Source organism: Salmo salar, chromosome 10 (genome assembly GCF_965601325.2).
Source record: "Salmo salar chromosome 10, fSalSal1, whole genome shotgun sequence".
In the NCBI taxonomy this organism is placed as follows: Eukaryota; Metazoa; Chordata; class Actinopteri; order Salmoniformes; family Salmonidae; genus Salmo; species Salmo salar.
Window position 1 is genome coordinate 38,550,263 of NC_138300.1, and position 19,738 is coordinate 38,570,000.

General features: G+C 45.8%; 1 protein-coding gene across 20 annotated transcripts in view; it reads left to right on the forward strand.

The window, feature by feature from the left end:
- Window positions 1–19,738, forward strand: part of ptprfa (protein tyrosine phosphatase receptor type Fa) — a 370,905-nt gene that overhangs the window by 291,484 nt on the left and 59,683 nt on the right. For all 20 annotated transcript variants that reach the window (XM_082956977.1, XM_082956978.1, XM_082956976.1 and 17 more), the window contains 4 exons: window positions 8,934–9,051; window positions 14,945–15,386; window positions 15,564–15,703; window positions 17,352–17,449. In XM_082956977.1, coding sequence (XP_082813103.1) covers window positions 8,934–9,051; window positions 14,945–15,386; window positions 15,564–15,703; window positions 17,352–17,449 — 798 coding nt within the window. The remainder of the gene's footprint in view (window positions 1–8,933; window positions 9,052–14,944; window positions 15,387–15,563; window positions 15,704–17,351; window positions 17,450–19,738) is intronic.

Sequence of the window (19,738 nt, forward strand, 5' to 3'; positions counted from 1 at the left end):
ATGCCCCCATAGGATGACAATGCCCCCATTCGCAGGGCACGAGTGGTCACTGAATAGTTTGATGAGCATGAAAACGATGTAAACCATATGCCCTGGCCAGCTCAGACACCAGATCTCAACCCAAATGAACACATATGGGAGATTCTGGAGCGGCTCCTGAAACACCGTTTTCCACCACCATCAACAAAACACCAAATGATGGAATTTCTTGTGGAATAATGGTGTTGCATCCCTCCAATAGAGTTCCAGACACTTGTAGAACCTATGCCAAGGCGCATTGAGCTGTTCTGGCTCGTGGTGCCCAATGCCCTATTTTAAGACACTTTTTGATGGTGTTTCCTTTATCTTTGGCAGTTACCTGTGGATAGTAATGCTTCTCCACCTTTACTCTCTGTCAATCTGTCAGTCATCAATCAGTCAGCAACCTTCTTACAGCAGGTCCCTGTCTCGTCCAACTGAACTTTTCACTCGTCACAAAACAAGAACAAAATGTATTTTTAGGAATTCTCATGGAGATTTCCTTGTCTCATTTCCTCCTTAAAATGCTTCTCCTTTCCTCCTTAGGCTTCTTACTTACCAAGTGTGTTGTGTGAGGAAGGTGGGTGGTGCTGGGAGTGTGGAGGGTGTAGGTGTACGGCCCAGAGTGTGGAGGGTGTAGGTGTACGGCTTGAAGTGGGGGAGTGTGGAGGGTTTAGGGAGGGGAGTGTGTGACAAATCTGGTTGGGGGGTGGAGCACAGAGGGTTCTCAGGCAGAACTGTGAGTTCCAGTCCGTGTCCCAACTGCCCCCCTATTCCATATAGTGTACTACTTTTGAATAGAGTCCTCTGGGCCCTGGTCAAAAGTAGTGCACTGTAAGGGAATAAAGTGCTATTTGGGACGCAGGCCTAGTCTGCAGCACTCCTTCAGTCACCTCTACTCTGCCTCAGCTTTGATATGAACACAGACACATTTCAATACACTTCAAGTGGGGGAACGCAGCTCCACTCAACGCTGCTGTGCTTCTGAGGTTGGTGAGAGAGTCCTGCTGAAGACATGATGCATACTGCACAATGTGTGCCATACTGTGTGTTTGATCATGGTTTGTACATGAGGTGTGTGCGTGTGTGTGTGTGTGTTTGAAGCGTTACAGCTGTAAATCCTCTTTTGTTTTGGTTCGGCAGGAATAAAGGTGTCCTTATGGATTATGTGTGTGTAATTGTCTTGGACAGCCAGCCACACATAGTATTGATTTATACCTGTCTGTCTACCTGCCAGGTATGGTATGGTAAACACACACACACACACACACACACACACACACACACACACACACACACACACACACACACACACACACACACACACACACACACACACACACACACACACACACACACACACACACACACACACACACACATACACACACACACACACAGGCATGGGTGTTGTGTTATAATAGTCCTGACCTGGCCTTTGCTGTGCTCTGTCAAACAGAAACCAGAAACCTGAGTCCTGAGCTCTCTGCTGCCACTCTTGAATCACCTGAACCACACTTCCTGGCTTTTACTAAAAAGTGGATTTACAGTTTGAGTAACAGCTGAGATGGTGTGAGTGCTGCTGAACGTCATGCTACGTTGTGTTGTTGAATACATTTTGACTCCCGCCAGTTGAGTGTGCTGTGAATTCCTGCTCTTTTATGTTTCTGTTGTGTTATGGAAGGTGCACACAGCCCAGTGATGCAGACTGTTGATTTGCTGGTTTGTATGTTTCTGTTGTGTTATGGAAGGTGCACACAGCCCAGTGATGCAGACTGTTGATTTGCTGGTTTGTATGTTTCTGTTGTGTTATGGAAGGTGCACACAGCCCAGTGATGCAGACTGTTGATTTGCTGGTTTGTATGTTTCTGTTGTGTTATGGAAGGTGCACACAGCCCAGTGATGCAGACTGTTGATTTGCTGGTTTGTATGTTTCTGTTGTGTTATGGAAGGTGCACACGGCCCAGTGATGCAGACTGTTGATTTGCTGGTTTGTATGTTTCTGTTGTGTTATGGAAGGTGCACACAGCCCAGTGATGCAGACTGTTGATTTGCTGGTTTGTATGTTTCTGTTGTGTTATGGAAGGTGCACACAGCCCAGTGATGCAGACTGTTGATTTGCTGGTTTGTATGTTTCTGTTGTGTTATGGAAGGTGCACACAGCCCAGTGATGCAGACTGTTGATTTGCTGGTTTGTATGTTTCTGTTGTGTTATGGAAGGTGCACACAGCCCAGTGATGCAGACTGTTGATTTGCTGGTTTGCTAGGCCTTTCCTTTTGTGTTGTTTATATATTGTTGTTGGCCAATTTACTGTTTGTGCATGTGCGTGCTCGTGTGTGTGTGTGTGTGTGTGTGTGTGTGTGTGTGTGTGTGTGTGTGTGTGTGTGTGTGTGTGTGTGTGTGTGTGTGTGTGTGTGTGTGTGTGTGTGTGTGTGTGTGTGTGTGTGTGTATTGGTGGGTACTATCCAACTTCCTCTGAACAGAGATTCATATTCTGATACCATCCTAGAATAAACAGACAGAGGTCCCGGACTCACCTTACAGTGTCACACAGGGAAATCAAACCCATCCCATCCATCCTTCACAGAAACTCCCCCTGGGACTGGAATGCTCTGCTCCGGAGTCTTTTGACAAGATAATCTGTTCCTAATGCCAGACAGGTTCAGATGTAGGTTCTTCATTTTAGCCAGTTTGCTAAAGAAGGAAAATCATTTCCTGCAGCAACAGGAAATGTGGATTATAATTCATGGACATTTGTGTAGTGGAAAATTACAACCGTCAGATAACTTTTTTAACCTCAAATACATTACAAGTTTTAAGTATCCTACATTGCAACAGGGTCGTCAAATTAAGATCCTACATCTGAAGATCTGAAGATGTAGGATCATAATTTGAGCCAGTTTGCAACAGCAAGAAAATTATCCTACACAACAGGAAATGTGAATTATTATGAGGATTATAATTGACATTTTTGCAGGGGTTGATACATTTTTCGTAAGTGAAAATCAGGTCTGAAATGGTGATCAAGGTGGAGGGTTAGGGTGAGTGTGAGGCCTTCCTGGTGATCGAGGTGGAGGGTTAGGGTGAGGGGTAGGCCTTCCTGGTGATCGAGGTGGAGGGTTAGGGTGAGTGTGAGGCCTTCCTGGTGATCGAGGTGGAGGGTTAGGGTGAGGGGTAGGCCTTCCTGGTGATCGAGGTGGAGGGTTAGGGTGAGTGTGAGGCCTTCCTGGTGATCGAGGTGGAGGGTTAGGGTGAGTGTGAGGCCTTCCTGGTGATCGAGGTGGAGGGTTAGGGTGAGGGGTAGGCCTTCCTGGTGATCGAGGTGGAGGGTTAGGGTGAGTGTGAGGCCTTCCTGGTGATCGAGGTGGAGGGTTAGGGTGAGGGGTAGGCCTTCCTGGTGATCGAGGTGGAGGGTTAGGGTGAGTATGAGGCCTTCCTGGTGATCGAGGTGGAGGGTTAGGGTGAGTGTGAGGCCTTCCTGGTGATCGAGGTGGAGGGTTAGGGTGAGTGTGAGGCCTTCCTGGTGATCGAGGTGGAGGGTTAGGGTGAGGGGTAGGCCTTCCTGGTGATCGAGGTGGAGGGTTAGGGTGAGTGTGAGGCCTTCCTGGTGATCGAGGTGGAGGGTTAGGGTGAGTGTGAGGCCTTCCTGGTGATCGAGGTGGAGGGTTAGGGTGAGTGTTAGGCCTTCCTGGTGATCGAGGTGGAGGGTTAGGGTGAGGGGTAGGCCTTCCTGGTGATCGAGGTGGAGGGTTAGGGTGAGGGGTAGGCCTTCCTGGTGATCGAGGTGGAGGGTTAGTGTGAGTGTGAGGCCTTCCTGGTGATCGAGGTGGAGGGTTAGGGTGAGTGTGAGGCCTTCCTGGTGATCAAGGTGGAGGGTTAGGGTGAGGGGTAGGCCTTCCTGGTGATCGAGGTGGAGGGTTAGTGTGAGTGTGAGGCCTTCCTGGTGATCGAGGTGGAGGGTTAGGGTGAGTGTGAGGCCTTCCTGGTGATCGAGGTGGAGGGTTAGGGTGAGGGGTAGGCCTTCCTGGTGATCGAGGTGGAGGGTTAGGGTGAGTGTGAGGCCTTCCTGGTGATCGAGGTGGAGGGTTAGGGTGAGTGTTAGGCCTTCCTGGTGATCGAGGTGGAGGGTTAGGGTGAGGGGTAGGCCTTCCTGGTGATCGAGGTGGAGGGTTAGGGTGAGGGGTAGGCCTTCCTGGTGATCGAGGTGGAGGGTTAGGGTGAGTGTGAGGCCTTCCTGGTGATCGAGGTGGAGGGTTAGGGTGAGGGGTAGGCCTTCCTGGTGATCGAGGTGGAGGGTTAGGGTGAGGGGTAGGCCTTCCTGGTGATCGAGGTGGAGGGTTAGTGTTAGGCCATCCTGGTGATTGAGGTGGACTGGTTAGGTGGAGGGAACCAGAGGATTTGATCTGAGGCCAACTGGTACTGGAAGTCATGACGATTTGGCTTTATTTAAACAAGCCTTGACTGAGTTCCCTTGGATGTAGAACAGAATCATTCATCATGTCTTATCTACGTCCTGAATGGCATCCTATTCCCTATATATTGCACTGCTTTTGACCAGAGCCCTATGGGCCGTATGGGTCCTGATCAAAAGTAGTGCGCTATATAGGGAATAAGGTGTCATTTGTGATGCAACCCATGTCTTAATGTTAAATGTTTAATATATTCCCTCCCATGGAATCCATCCCTACATTCCCAGAGAACTCCTCCTCCTCCTCCACCCCCCCCCCCCCCCCTCCTCCCCCCCCTCCTCCTCTGGATTTTAAAGAGAGAGAGAGAGATAAGAGACTGATTCATTTAAAAAATCCAGTTGAAAGAGAGAAACAAAAGCAGTGCCCAAAACTAAAAAGGAATCCTGTACATTTAAAATAATGAAGCTTTTAAAAGAAATGTTATAGCTTGAGATGACTCATATTTCCCTCTTATCGCTAACTCTCCAACTCCCTTACTGGAAGATGGGGTGGGGTTTGGGGGAGGGTTACATAAACCCTAAGTGTGCGATCTTTTCTCAAAATAGCCTACTACAGAGTCCGCCAGCCTGCTCTGCTCAGCAGCATGTCTGTGATTAATTAGCAGGATGGGAAGAGCTTTTTAATGAATGTCATGCAATAAAGATGTGAAAGGCTAGCCATGAAATCATGATGAAACATTTGTTTGGTCTCTGGGAATCAGAGCTGGCTTGTATGGCCATGCTCATTTCTGTGGTTGTTAGCTGCAGCTTCGTGGTCTGTCATCTCATCTCCTCTCCTCAGAAGACTGGGCTGAGCTCCAGGCCCCAGGTAGACACAGGCTGGGCTGAGCTCCAGGCCCCAGGTAGACACAGGCTGGGCTGAGCTCCAGGCCCCAGGCACCTACAGGCTGGGCTGAGCTCCAGGCCCCCGGCACCTACAGGCTGGGCTGAGCTCCAGGCCCCCGGCACCTACAGGCTGGGCTGAGCTCCAGGCCCCCGGCACCTACAGGCTGGGCTGAGCTCCAGGCCCCCGGCACCTACAGGCTTGGCTGAGCTCCAGGCACCTACAGGCTTGGCTGAGCTCCAGGCCCCCGGCACCTACAAGCTGGGCTGAGCCCCAGGCCCAAGGCACCCACAGGCTGGGCTGAGCTCCAGGCCCCCGGCACCTACAAGCTGGGCTGAGCTCCAGGCCCCAGGCACATACAGGCTGGGCTGAGCTCCAGGCCCCAGGCACCTACAGGCTGGGCTGAGCTCCAGGCCCCAGGCACCTACAGGCTGGTGCCACAGGCGGCTGGCTGATGGAGGGATAAGATGGAGCGATGGATGGGGGGATGAGTCTTCCTGGGTGTTCTCAGTTGGAAACCCCCCTCCTGTCTTTGACTTCCTCTCTTCAGTCTGAAGCGCATCCATCTATCTGGCCTGCGTCCCAAATTGCACCCTATTGCCTTTATAGTGCACTACTTGCATGTCGGTGTCCTTACAATCTTGGTCAAAAGTAGTGCACTATATCGGGAATAGGATGCCATTTGGGACATACGGCTGGTCTTTACTCTCTCCCCTCCTCTCCACCGCTCTCTCGCTCATCTCATCATCCCTGGAGGAAATGGATCCCCACTCAGTCCGAGGAGAAAGAACCTCTCCAACTCTTTTATGGGCTCAAAGGAGCTCTGTCTCTTTAGGTGTCGTCATTTTAATGAGTTCCTTTTGAAATGGGGAGGAACATGTGTGAGGGTGTGCACTTTGATATAGATGTGTGTGTGTGTGTGTGTGTGTGTGTGTGTGTGTGTGTGTGTGTGTGTGCGTGCGTGCGTGCGTGCGTGCGTGCATGCATGAGAAAGAGATCTCAAGTTTTGATTTGTGTCGTGTGTGTATTTTGTGTGGTTTGTGTTGGTGTGCTTAATGGGGTTTGCTTATTATAGCCTACACTTAACAGTTGGATACAAACTGCTTTAAAGGCTGTGGTTCTGGCCAGTCAGAGAGAGAGACCGGGAACAACTCTGAACACTTTAACTGGGGGCGTATCTTCAAAAGTGCCTCGCTAGTGTACTGCTTTTGAACAGAACCATATGGGACCTGGTCAAAAGAGAGACTCGGAGATCAAGGCTGTGACTTTATTTGGGTTTTATAATTCAACACTGTCTTTGTGTTTTTGGGCTGTATAGCATCTATATTAAAAGAGAATGTCACTATTTTGGAACCTAATATGTATCTTATTTGAGGCTCAGCAAGTAACTCGCTGCTTGGGTATATTTTTCAAAACCAAGTGAAAATGTAAAAAAAAGTGTCCAGACCTTCTACGACATTCCATTTACATCAAACATACATATTATGTTCCTAAATAGTGACATTCTCCTTTAATATTCCCCAGTATAAAATATCAGGTAGAATTAGGAGATCAATATTTACAAAATGACTTAGACACAGTACTACTGAGACACGGTAGTACTGAGACACGGTAGTACTGAGACACGGTAGTACTGAGACACGGTAGTACTGAGACACGGTAGTACTGAGACACGGTAGTACTGAGACACAGTAAAATGAGTGACTCATACTATCCAACTCTGAAATGTCTGTTTATGACAGGGAGCATCTTGTGGTCAGATCTTGTTGAGGACAGATCTTGTTGAGGACAGATCTGGTTGAGGACAGATCTAGTTGGGGACAGATCTTGTTGGGGACAGATCTTGTTGAGGGCAGATATTGTTGAGGACAGATCTTGTTGAGGACAGATCTAGTTGGGGACAGATCTTGTTGAGGACAGATCTAGTTGAGGACAGATCTAGTTGGGGACAGATCTTGTTGAGGACAGATCTAGTTGAGGACAGATCTAGTTGGGGACAGATCTTGTTGGGGACAGATCTTGTTGAGGGCAGATATTGTTGGTGACAGATCTTGTTGGGGACAGATCTTGTTGAGGGCAGATATTGTTGAGGACAGATCTTGTTGAGGACAGATCTAGTTGGGGACAGATCTTGTTGGGGACAGATCTTGTTGGAGACAGACCTTGTTGGGGACAGATCTTGTTGAGGATCATCTTGAGGACAGATCTTGTTGAGGACATATCTTGTTGAGGACAGATCTTGTTGAGGACAGATCTTGTTGGGGACAGATCTTGTTGAGGATCATCTTGAGGGCAGATCTTGTTGGGGACAGATCTTGTTGGGGACAGATCTTGTTGAGGACAGATCTTGTTGAGGATCATCTTGAGGACAGATCTTGTTGAGGATCATCTTGAGGACAGATCTTGTTGAGGACATATCTTGTTGAGGACAGATCTTGTTGAGGACAGATCTTGTTGGGGACAGATCTTGTTGAGGATCATCTTGAGGACAGATCTTGTTGAGGATCATCTTGAGGACAGATCTTGTTGAGGATCATCTTGAGGACAGATCTTGTTGAGGACATATCTTGTTGAGGACAGATCTAGTTGGGGACAGATCTTGTTGGGGACAGATATTGTTGAGGACAGATCTTGTTGAGGACAGATCTCGTTGAGGACAGATCTCGTTGGGGACAGATCTTGTTGAGGACAGATCTTGTTGAGGACAGATCTTGTTGAGGATCATCTTGACGACAGATCTTGTTGAGGATCATCTTGAGGACAGATCTTGTTGGGGACAGATCTTGATGGGGACAGATATTGTTGGGAACATATATTGTTGAGGACAGATATTGTTGAGGACAGATCTTATTGGGGACAGATCTTGATGGGGACAGATCTTGTTGGGGACAGATCTTGTTGGGGACAGATCTTGATGGAGACAGATATTGTTGGGGACAGATATTGTTGGGGACAGATCTTGTTGAGGACAGATCTTGTTGAGGACAGATCTTATTGGGGACAGATCTTGATGGGGACAGATCTTGTTGGGGACAGATATTGTTGGGGACAGATGTTGCTGGGGACAGATAGTGTTGGGGACAGATATTGTTGGGGACAGATATTATTGAGGACAGATCTTGTTGGGGACAGATCTTGTTGAGGACAGATCTTGTTGGGGACAGATCTTGTTGAGGACAGATCTTGTTGGGGACAGATCTTGTTGGGGACAGATATTCTTGAGGACAGATCTTGTTGGGGACAGATCTTGTTGGGGACAGATATTCTTGAGGACAGATCTTGTTGAGGACAGATCTTGTTGGGGACAGATCTTGTTGAGGACAGATATTGTTGAGGGCAGATCTTGATGGGGACAGATAGTGTTGGGGACAGATATTCTTGAGGACAGATCTTGTTGAGGGCAGATCTTTTACCCTCTCTGTAACCATTTCTCAGAAAGAACTTCAATGCCTTGGGAGTGTTTAAAATGCTACACTGACGTATGGAATGTGTGTGTGTGTGTGCGCTTGAGTGCCTAACCCTCCCGGAGTGGACTCAACACAGTACAGTGGGTGAAGACTGGGCAATTGTGTTAGCCGTCATCACAGCCTGACCCAGGCTGTTTAAACTTTTCTCTCCCCTAGGAGGCTGTTATAACAGGCCTGCTCCCTGAGACCACCTACTCTGTCACCGTGGCAGCCTACACCACCAAGGGGGACGGGGCACGCAGCAAGGCCAAGGTGGTCACCACCACTGGAGCAGGTGTGTACGGCTACACACACACGCACACATGCATGTGCGCACACACACACACACACACACACACACACACACACACACACACACACACACACACACACACACACACACACACACACACACACACACACACACACACAAACTGCGCTGACCAGCTGGCAAGTGTCTTTACTGACATTTTCAACCTCTCCCTGACCCAGTCTGTAATACCAACATGTTTCAAGCAGACCACCATAGTCCCTGTTCCCAAGAACGCCAAGGTAAACTGTTTAAATGACTATCGCCCCGTAGCACTCACATCTGTAGCCATGAAATGCTTTGAAAGGCTGGTCATGGCTCACAACAACATCATCCCAGACACCCTGTATCTACTCCAATTCCATACCTCCCCAACAAATCCTTATTAGCCGCAATCTTTATTGCAGTCAACACTGCCCTCGCCCTCCTGGACAAGAGGAACACCTATGTGAGTATGCTGTTCATTGACTACAGCTCAGCGTTCAACACCATAGTGCCCTCCAAGCCCATCACTACGCTAAGGACCCTGGGACTAAACACAGAAATTACAGTGGTAGGCCTGATCACCAACAGTGATGAGGCAGCCTATAGGGAGGAGGTCAGAGACCTGGCAGTGGGGTGCCAGGACAACAACCTCTTCCTCAACGTCAGCAAGACAAAGGAGGTAATTGTGGACTACAGGAAACAGAGGGCCGAGCATGCCCCAATTCACATTGACAGGGCTGTAGTGGAGCGGGTCGAGTTCCTCAGTGTCCACATCAATAAGAATCTATCCTGGTCCACACACACCAACACAGTCGTGAAGAGGGCACAGCAACGCCTCTTCCCCCTCAGGAGGCTGAAAAGATTTGGCATGGGCTCTCAGATCCTCAAAACGTTTTACAGCTGCACAATTGAGACCATCTTGACTGGCTAAGTCACTGCATGGCATGTATGGCAACTACTTGGCATCTGACCGCAAGGCGCTAGAGGGTAGTGCATACGACCTAGTACATCACTGGGGCTGAGCTCCCTGCCATCCAGGACCTCTATACCAGGCGGTGCCAAAGCAAGGCCCTAAACATTTTCGAAGCCTCCAGCCACCCAAGTCATAGATTGTTTTCTATCTTACTGCACCTCCAAGTGGTATCGATGCAGTCTGGAACCAACAGGACCCTGAACAGCTCCTACCCCAAGCCTGCTAAATAGATAGTCCGGGTAGATATTTGGTTAGCTATTTAACTGTCTGCATTGACCCTTTTCGAACGACCTTTTTTGACTCATCACATATGCTGCTGCTATTGTTTATTATCTATCCTGTTGCCTAGTCACATCCTAGTTATATGTACATACTGTATATATATATATACATTTGAAGTCGGAAGTTTGCATACACTTAGGTTGGAGTCATTAAAACTCGTTTTTCAACCACTCCACAAATGTCTTGTTAACAAACTATAGTTTTGGCAAGTCGGTTAGGACATCTACTTTATGCATGACACAAGTCATTTTTCCAACAATTGTTTACAAACAGATTATTTCACTTATAATTCACTGTGTCACAATTCCAGTAGGTCAGAAGTTTACATACACTAAGTTGACTGTGCCTTTAAACAGCTTGGAAAATTAAAAAAAATGATGTCATGGCTTTAGAAGCTTCTGATAGGCTAATTGACATCATTTGATTCAATTGGAGGTTTACCTGTGGATGTATTTCAAGGCCTACCTTCAAACTCAGTGCCTCTTTGCTTGACATCATGGGAAAATCAAAAGAAATCAGCCAAGACCTCAGAAACAAAATTGTAGACCTCCACAAGTCTGGTTCATCCTTTGGAGCAATTTCCAAACGCCTGAAGGTACCATGTTCATCTGTGCAAACAATAGTACGCAAGTATAAACACCATGGGACCACGCAGCCGTCATACCGCTCAGGAAGGAGACGTGTTCTGTCTCCTAGAGATGAACGTACTTTGGTGCGAAAAGTGTAAATCAATCCCAGAACAACAGCAAAGGACCTTGTGAAGATGCTGGAAGAAACAGGTACAAAAGTATCTATATCCACAGTAAAATGAGTCCTATATTTACATAACCTGGAAGGCCCCTCACCAAGGAAGAAGCCACTTCTCCAAAACCACCATAAAAAAGCCAGACTACGGTTTTCAACTGCACGTGGGGACAAAGATCGTACTTTTTGGAGAAATGTCCTCTGGTCTGATGAAACACAAATAGAACTGTTTGACCATAATGACCATTGTTATGTTTGGAGGAAAAAGGGGGAAGCTTGCAAGCTGAAGAACACCATCCCAACCGTGAAGCACGGGGGTGGCAGCATCATGTTGTGGGGGTGCTTTGCTGCAGGAGGGACTGGTGCAATTTACAAAATAGATGGCATCATGAGGAAAGATAACTTATGTGGATATATTGAAGCAACATCTCAAGACATCAGTCAGGAAGTGTCACGTCCTGACCAATATTTAGGTATTATTTGTGTTATATTTTGGTCAGGACGTGGCAGAGGTATATTTCTTTTGTATTTTGGGGTTTTGTGTGTGGTGTAGTGGGGTGTTAGTTGTTGGTATAGGTTCTAGGTTTGTTTTTCTATGTATAGTTAATTGGGGTTGGACTCCCAATTGAAGGCAGGTGTGTTGAGTTGCCTTTGATTGGGAGTCCTATATAATAGGGTGTGTTTGTCTTTGTGTTTTGTGGGTAGTTGTATTTTGCACTGTTAGTTATAGCCTGCGAAACTGTCTCCTGTCGTATTGTCTGCATTTCTTGTTTTTCCGTGGTCAACGTCTTTAATAAATATGATGTTGAACACGCAACCCGCTGCGTATTGGTCCACTTTCTCCGACAGCGATTTCGCTATATCATCAGACGACGAAGAAATCTGTGACAGGAAGTTAAAGCTTGGTTGCAAATGGGTCTTCCAAATGGACAATGACCCCAAGCATACTTCCAAAGTTGTGGCAAAATGGCTTAAGGACAACAAAGTCAAGATATTGGAGTGGCCATCACAAAGCCCTGACCTCAGTCCTATAGAACATGTGTGGGCAGAACTGAAAAAGCGTGTGCGAGCAAGGAGGCCTACAAACCTGACCCAGTTACACCAGCTCTGTCAGGAGGAATTGGCCAAAATTCATCCAACTTATTGTGGGAAGCTTGTGGAAGGCTACCCAAAGTGTTTGGCCCAAGTTAAACAATTTAAAGGCAATGATATCAAAAACTAATTGAGTGTATGTCAACTTTTGACCCACTGAGAATGTGATAAAAGAAATAAAAGCTGAAATAAATAATTATATTATTCTGACATTTCACATTCTTCAAATAAAGTGGTGATCCTCACTGACTTAAAACAGGGAATTTTTACTAGGATTAAATGTCAGGAATTGTGAAAAACTGAGTTGAAATGTATTTGGCTAAGGTGTATGTACACGTCCGACTTCAACTGTATCTACATCAATTACCATTTACCCCTGCACATCGACTCTGTCATGGTGCACTGTATATAGCCAAGTTATTGTTACTCATAGTTTATTTATTAATGAAGGCAGCTACAGCTTCCTAGTGTGAAAGTGACAGGGCTGTGTAAGTTAAGGCCTGTGAGGGTTTTAGTTTTTTAGAGAGAGCATGGGAAGTTGAGTTCATAGAAAGTTGAGAAGAAGTAGGCCCGGTGTGAGTTTCTGTGTTAACGTCACTGTAGTCAAAACTACAAACTGAACAGTAGTACTCACTTTAACTGGCTTGACCTGAAACTACCCTCTTACTCTGACTACACACGATGGCTGCCTCCATGACTACACACTATGGCTGCCTCCATGACTACACACTATGGCTGCCTCCATGACTACACACTATGGCTGTCTCCATGACTACACACTATGGCTGTCTCTATGACTACACACTATGGCTGTCTCTATGACTACACACTATGGCTGTCTCCATGACTACACACTATGGCTGAACACTATGGCTGCCTCCATGACTACACACTATGGCTGTCTCCATGACTACACACTATGGCTACCTCCATGACTACACACTATGGCTGTTTCTATGACTACACACTATGGCTGTCTCCATGACTACACACGATGGCTGTCTCTATGACTACACACTATGGCTGCCTCCATGACTACACACTATGGCGGCCTCCATGACTACACACTATGGCTGTCTCCATGACTACACACTATGGCTGTCTCTATGACTACACACTATGGCTGTCTCTATGACTACACACTATGGCTGCCTCCATGACTACACACTATGGCTGTCTCCATGACTACACACTATGGCTACCTCCATGACTACACACTATGGCTGTCTCCATGACTACACACTATGGCTGTCTCCATGACTACACCCCATTGGTTGCCTCCATGACTACACACTATGGATGTCTCCATGACTACACACTATGGCTGTCTCCTTGACTATACACTATGGCTGTCTCCATGACTACACACTATGGCTGTCTCCGTGACTACACACTATGGCTGCCTCCATGACTACACACTATGTCTGCCTCCCAAATGGTACCCTATTCCTCATGTAGTTTACTATTCTTGACCCATAATACTCTGGTTAAAAGTTGTGCACTATATACAGTAGAGCAGGGATGGGCAACTATGATGGGGGACACAAAAAAACGGAACTCATCATGTGGGGCTGCAGTAGCTTTCGGTCTGCGTACCCACAGAAAATAATAGATATATTTTTTGTTTTAAAGTTAATTTCCTGCAATTCTGCACATTTTGCCATGGGGCATAGAGAAAATGTTGCCGTTTTAAAGCAAGTTTGCTGCAATACTACACATGTTACCATGGGGTAGAAAGAAGATTTTGCAATTTTAGAACTCATTTCATGCAGTTCTACTAATTTTGCCATCGGGCAGAGAAAAGAATATGCAGTTTTACAACTAATCTCATACAATTCTACACCTACACAATTTGCCATAGGGGGAGGTAAATGTTTGCAGTTTTTAATATGATAACTGATGATCAATGGGCCCACCCCGGGCGGTAATTCCACCATGCTTACTACAAGTTTAGATAGCTGGCCACTAGACTCATTTACCAATCTGAAAATAAATGCTGACATGGGCTAATTGAGTGACTGCTGATGCACAACCTCATTTCAAAATTGCACCTTGTGTATTCTATTATTCTAACTCTCAACAGTCAGTTGAGACCCTGACTTAGTTGTTTTGTTTGTTGTTGTTGTGAAATTGGTCCGCAGTCCTACAAAAGGGGGATATAGGGAATAGGGGGCCATTTCGGACACAGAAATCAGCAGGTCCTTATAGTTTACTGGTCCCCCATGGTCTTAATGGTTAGAGTAACAGCAGTAATTGTCCAGTATATTTACATTTTACAGTGGTAACTTATGGTAGTACTGAATAATACTGTACTGGTAGTAATCATTTAAGTGTTCTGTGTCATTATTAAGTGTGTCCTTTGTCATTATTAAGTGTGTTCTATGTCATTATTAAGTGTGTTCTATGTCATTATTAAGTATTAAGTGTGTTCTGTGTCATTAGTGTGTTCTGTGTTATTGTTACGTGTGTTCTATGTCATTATTATGTGTGTTGTATGCCATTATTATCTGTGTTGTATGTCATTATTTAGTGTGTTCTATGTCATTATTAAGTGTGTTCTGTGTTATTGTTAAGTGTGTTCTATGTCATTATTATGTGTGTTGTATGCCATTATTATCTGTGTTGTATGTCATTATTTAGTGTGTTCTATGTCATTATTAAGTGTGTTCTATGTCATTATTAAGTGTGTTCTATGTCATTATTAAGTGTGTTCTATGTCATTATTAAGTGTGTTCTATGTCATTATTAAGTGTGTTCCTTGTCATTATGCTAATGATCCTAATTCTTCTCTCTGCCCGTTAGTCCCAGGCAGGCCCACTATGATGATCAGTACCACCATTGGTAACACAGCCCTCATCCAGTGGCAACCACCGAAGGAGATGGTGGGTGAGCATGTTGGCTACCAGCTTCAGTACAAACGTATGGAGGAGGAGTCGTTCACTGTAAAGGACTTCAAGAAGACAGACGACCACTTCACCGTCACCGGCCTGCACAAGGGCGCCACGTACGTCTTCAAGCTCTGCGCCAAGAACCGGGCGGGCACCGGCGAGGAGTACGTGAAGGAGATTACGACGCCGGACGATGTGCCCAGTAGTTACCCCCAGAACCTGAGTGTCGTAGGCCTGACCACGACTACTACCAAGCTGGCCTGGGAGCCTCCGGCGCTGGCTGAGAGGAACGGGAGGATCGTCCAGTACGTGGTGGTGTACAGAGATATCAACAGCCAACAGAACCACACCAATAGGTATTATTAAGATTGTTCACTTTTTCCAGTCCCCTGTACAGTCCCCTGCCCTTTATAAAGTCTAGATGTTTTTTGTGGTATTTCATGTTCTGTAAGGAGTTCTGACGACACAAACACATTAAAATGCTTATTCTTATTAAAACACTAAAAACGATCTTATTGTTTCTATCTCAACAGCACGATAGAGACCCAGATGACCATCATGGGGCTGCAGCCTGATACCACCTATGACATCAGGGTCAGGGCTTTCACCAGCAAGGGAGCCGGACCCAACAGTCCTAGTATTCAGAGTAGGACCATGTCTACCTCCATGCCTGGTGAGAACTCACACACATACTCTGTTGCACCCCCCATTGCTTGAGTACACACATTATGCACCAGGGATCATTGCATGTAAGCCCAAAGGTCGGGGGAACCGACACACGCGCACACACACACATCCAGATAGGGCATGATCGTGTCTACCTCCATGCCTCGTGAGCTCTGCTGATCTCAATAAATAGTCTCACACAGGTGCAGACACACCAGACCCACATGCACAGATCCATGCAAACACACACACTCACTCACACACTCACTCACTCACTCACTCACTCACTCACTCACTCACTCACTCACTCACTCACTCACTCACTCACTCACTCACAAACACACACACACACACACACACACACACACACACACACACACACACACACACACACACACACACACACACACACACACACACACACACACACATACATCTCACAAACACACACACACACACACATCTCACACACACACACACACACTCACATACATCTCACAAACACACACACACACACACATACATCTCACAAACACACACACACACACACTCACATACATCTCACAAACACACACACACACACACTCACATACATCTCACAAACACACACACACACACACACATCTCACAAACACACACACACACACACACTCACATACATCTCACAAACACACACACACACACACACACACACACACACACACACACACACACACACACACACACACACACACACACACACACATACACACACACACACACACATACACACACACACACACACACACACACACACACACACACACACACACACACACACACACACACACACACACACACACACATACATCCAGTCTCTCTGGCACAGACAGATCAGATGTTATGTGAGAGGAACATATGCGTAGCTGTGTGTGTGTGGAAGCTGGTGGCAACTGGACTAGATTGGCAGAACCAGTCCAGCGTAACCAGTACAGCACAGAGGAGGTTGGTGGCATCTTAATTGGTGAGGACGGGCTCATGGTAATGGCTGGAATCGTATCAAAGCCATTCGCTCCATTCCGGGCCATTATTATGAGCCGTCCTCCCTTCAGCAGCCTCCTGTGGTACAGCAGTACCAGTACAGCAGAACCAGGAAACACTCCTTACATGTTATTAGGGTACATCAATACATGTTTATCCCCCTGCTGCTAGCTATTTATAGTCAAGCTTCACAGTGCCAGTTAGCACCTTCATGCTACTGTGTGTGTGTATGTCTGTTTGTGTGCTTGTGCGTGTGCTCGTGCGTGTGCTCGTGCGTGTGCTCGTGCGTGTGTGTGTCTATAGTAAAGTTGAATGTAGAGTAAAGCTCATGGGAGTAGCCTTGGTGTTAAAGTGTCAATGCAATAACATCCCTTAATATGACCATTAAAAGGTACAGGTCAGAGAACTTTGACTTTTATAAAATAGAGAGAAGTTTCATAAGCTGTTAGTCAGCTATCTTAAACCCTGTCTGCTAGTACTGTCTACTACTATTAATGTAGCACTGATCTTCCAGGATGCTCTAGGATTCCCCTAGCTGTCGTTATATAGGAAGTACAGATGACGTTACTCTTTTATAATTCATCCTCTGTGTGTGTCCCCTCTCTCCCCCTTTCTCCCTCCTCCAACTCCCCCAGAGTTCACCAAAAACTTTGGTGTGAAAGCTGTGATGAAGACCTCTGTCCTGCTGACTTGGGAAGTGCCAGAAACCTACAAGTCTCAAGTGCCTTTCAAGGTAAGTCAGGAAGACCATCTACAACCTGACAGGAGTCATTGTCTCACGTCAGATAGCGGGACTTTCATCTGTGCAGATTGTTGAGGGAGCAGTGGCAAAATTACCGTTCCATGGACGTAAGGTGCTATAGGATATGGACATAAGGTGCTGTAGGATATGGACATAAGGTGCTGTAGGATATGGACAGGGCTAAGGTTGGCTAGGGCGTAGGATATGGACATAGGGCGAGGTGCGGTGCTAGGATATGGACATAGGGCGAGGTGCGGTGCTAGGATATGGACATAAGGTGCTATAAGATATAGACATAAGGTGCTGTAGGATATGGACATAAGGTGCTGTAGGATATGGACATAAGGTGCTGTAGGATATGGACATAAGGTGCTATAGGATATGGACATAAGGTGCTGTAGGATATGGACATAAGGTGCTGTAGGATATGGACATAAGGTGCTGTAGGATATGGATATAAGGTGCTGTAGGATATGGACATAAGGTGCTGTAGGATATGGACATAAGGTGCTGTAGGATATGGACATAAGGTGCTGTAGGATATAGACATAAGGTGCTGTAGGATATGGACATAAGGTGCTATAGGATATAGACATAAGGTGCTATAGGATATGGACATAAGGTGCTATAGGATATGGACATAAGGTGCTGTAGGATATGGACATAAGGTGCTATAGGATATGGACATAAGGTGCTGTAGGATATGGACATAAGGTGCTGTAGGATATGGACATAAGGTGCTGTAGGATATAGACATAAGGTGCTGTAGGATATGGACATAAGGTGCTATAGGATATGGACATAAGGTGCTATAGGATATTGACATAAGGTGCTATAGGATATGGACATAAGGTGCTATAGGATATGTACATAAGGTGCTATAGGATATGGACATAAGGTGCTGTAGGATATGGACATAAGGTGCTGTAGGATATAGACATAAGGTGCTATAGGATATGGACATAAGGTGCTGTAGGATATGGACATAAGGTGCTATAGGATATAGACATAAGGTGCTGTAGGATATGGACATAAGGTGCTATAGGATATGGACATAAGGTGCTATAGGATATGGACATAAGGTGCTATAGGATATAGACATAAGGTGCTGTAGGATATGGACATAAGGTGCTATAGGATATGGACATAAGGTGCTATAGGATATAGACATAAGGTGCTGTAGGATATGGACATAAGGTGCTATAGGATATAGACATAAGGTGCTATAGCATATGGACATAAGGTGCTGTTGGATATGGACATAAGGTGCTATAGGATATGGACTTAAGGTGCTGTAGGCTATGGACATAAGGTGCTGTAGGATATGTACATAAGGTGCTGTAGTATATGGACATAAGGTGCTGTAGGATATGGACATAAGGTGCTATAGGATATAGACAAAGTGCTATAGGATATGGACATAAGGTGCTATAGGATATGGACATAAGGTGCTGTAGGATATGGACATAAGGTGCTGTAGGATATGGACATAAGGTGCTATAGGATATGGACATAAGGTGCTATAGGATATAGACATAAGGTGCTGTAGTATATGGACATAAGGTGCTGTAGGATATGGACATAAGGTGCTGTAGGATATGGACATAAGGTGCTATAGGATATGGACATAAGGTGCTGTAGTATATGGACATAAGGTGCTGTAGGATATGGACATAAGGTGCTATAGGATATGGACATAAGGTGCTGTAGTATATGGACATAAGGTGCTGTAGGATATGGACATAAGGTGCTATAGGATATGGACATAAGGTGCTATAGGAAATGGACATAAGGTGCTATAGGATATAGACATAAGGTGCTGTAGGATATAGACATAAGGTGCTGTAGGATATGGACATAAGGTGCTATAGGATATGGACATAAGGTGCTGTAGAAAGTAAAATTGTACTGCACTTCACTCTATCCATTCAACAAAGGACTATTGCTAGTGAATATCATAGAGACTTCATTGTATTCCTGACCTCTGTGATGACCAAGAGGTGTTCTGTGTGAAACTCATTGACCAGAGCACCCCCTGTTGGTTAGAATTTATACAACCAGCGGAGAGAGACAGAGAGAGAGAAAAAAAACAGTGAAGAACGAACGCCATTGTAAATACAACCTATAATTACGTGTATTTATTTTCCCTTTTGTACTTTAGCTTTTTACACATCATTACAACACTGCATATCGACTTAATATGACGTTTGAAATGTCTTTATTCTTTTGGAACTTTAGTGAGTGTAATGTTTACTGTTCATTTTTTGTTTATTTCACTTT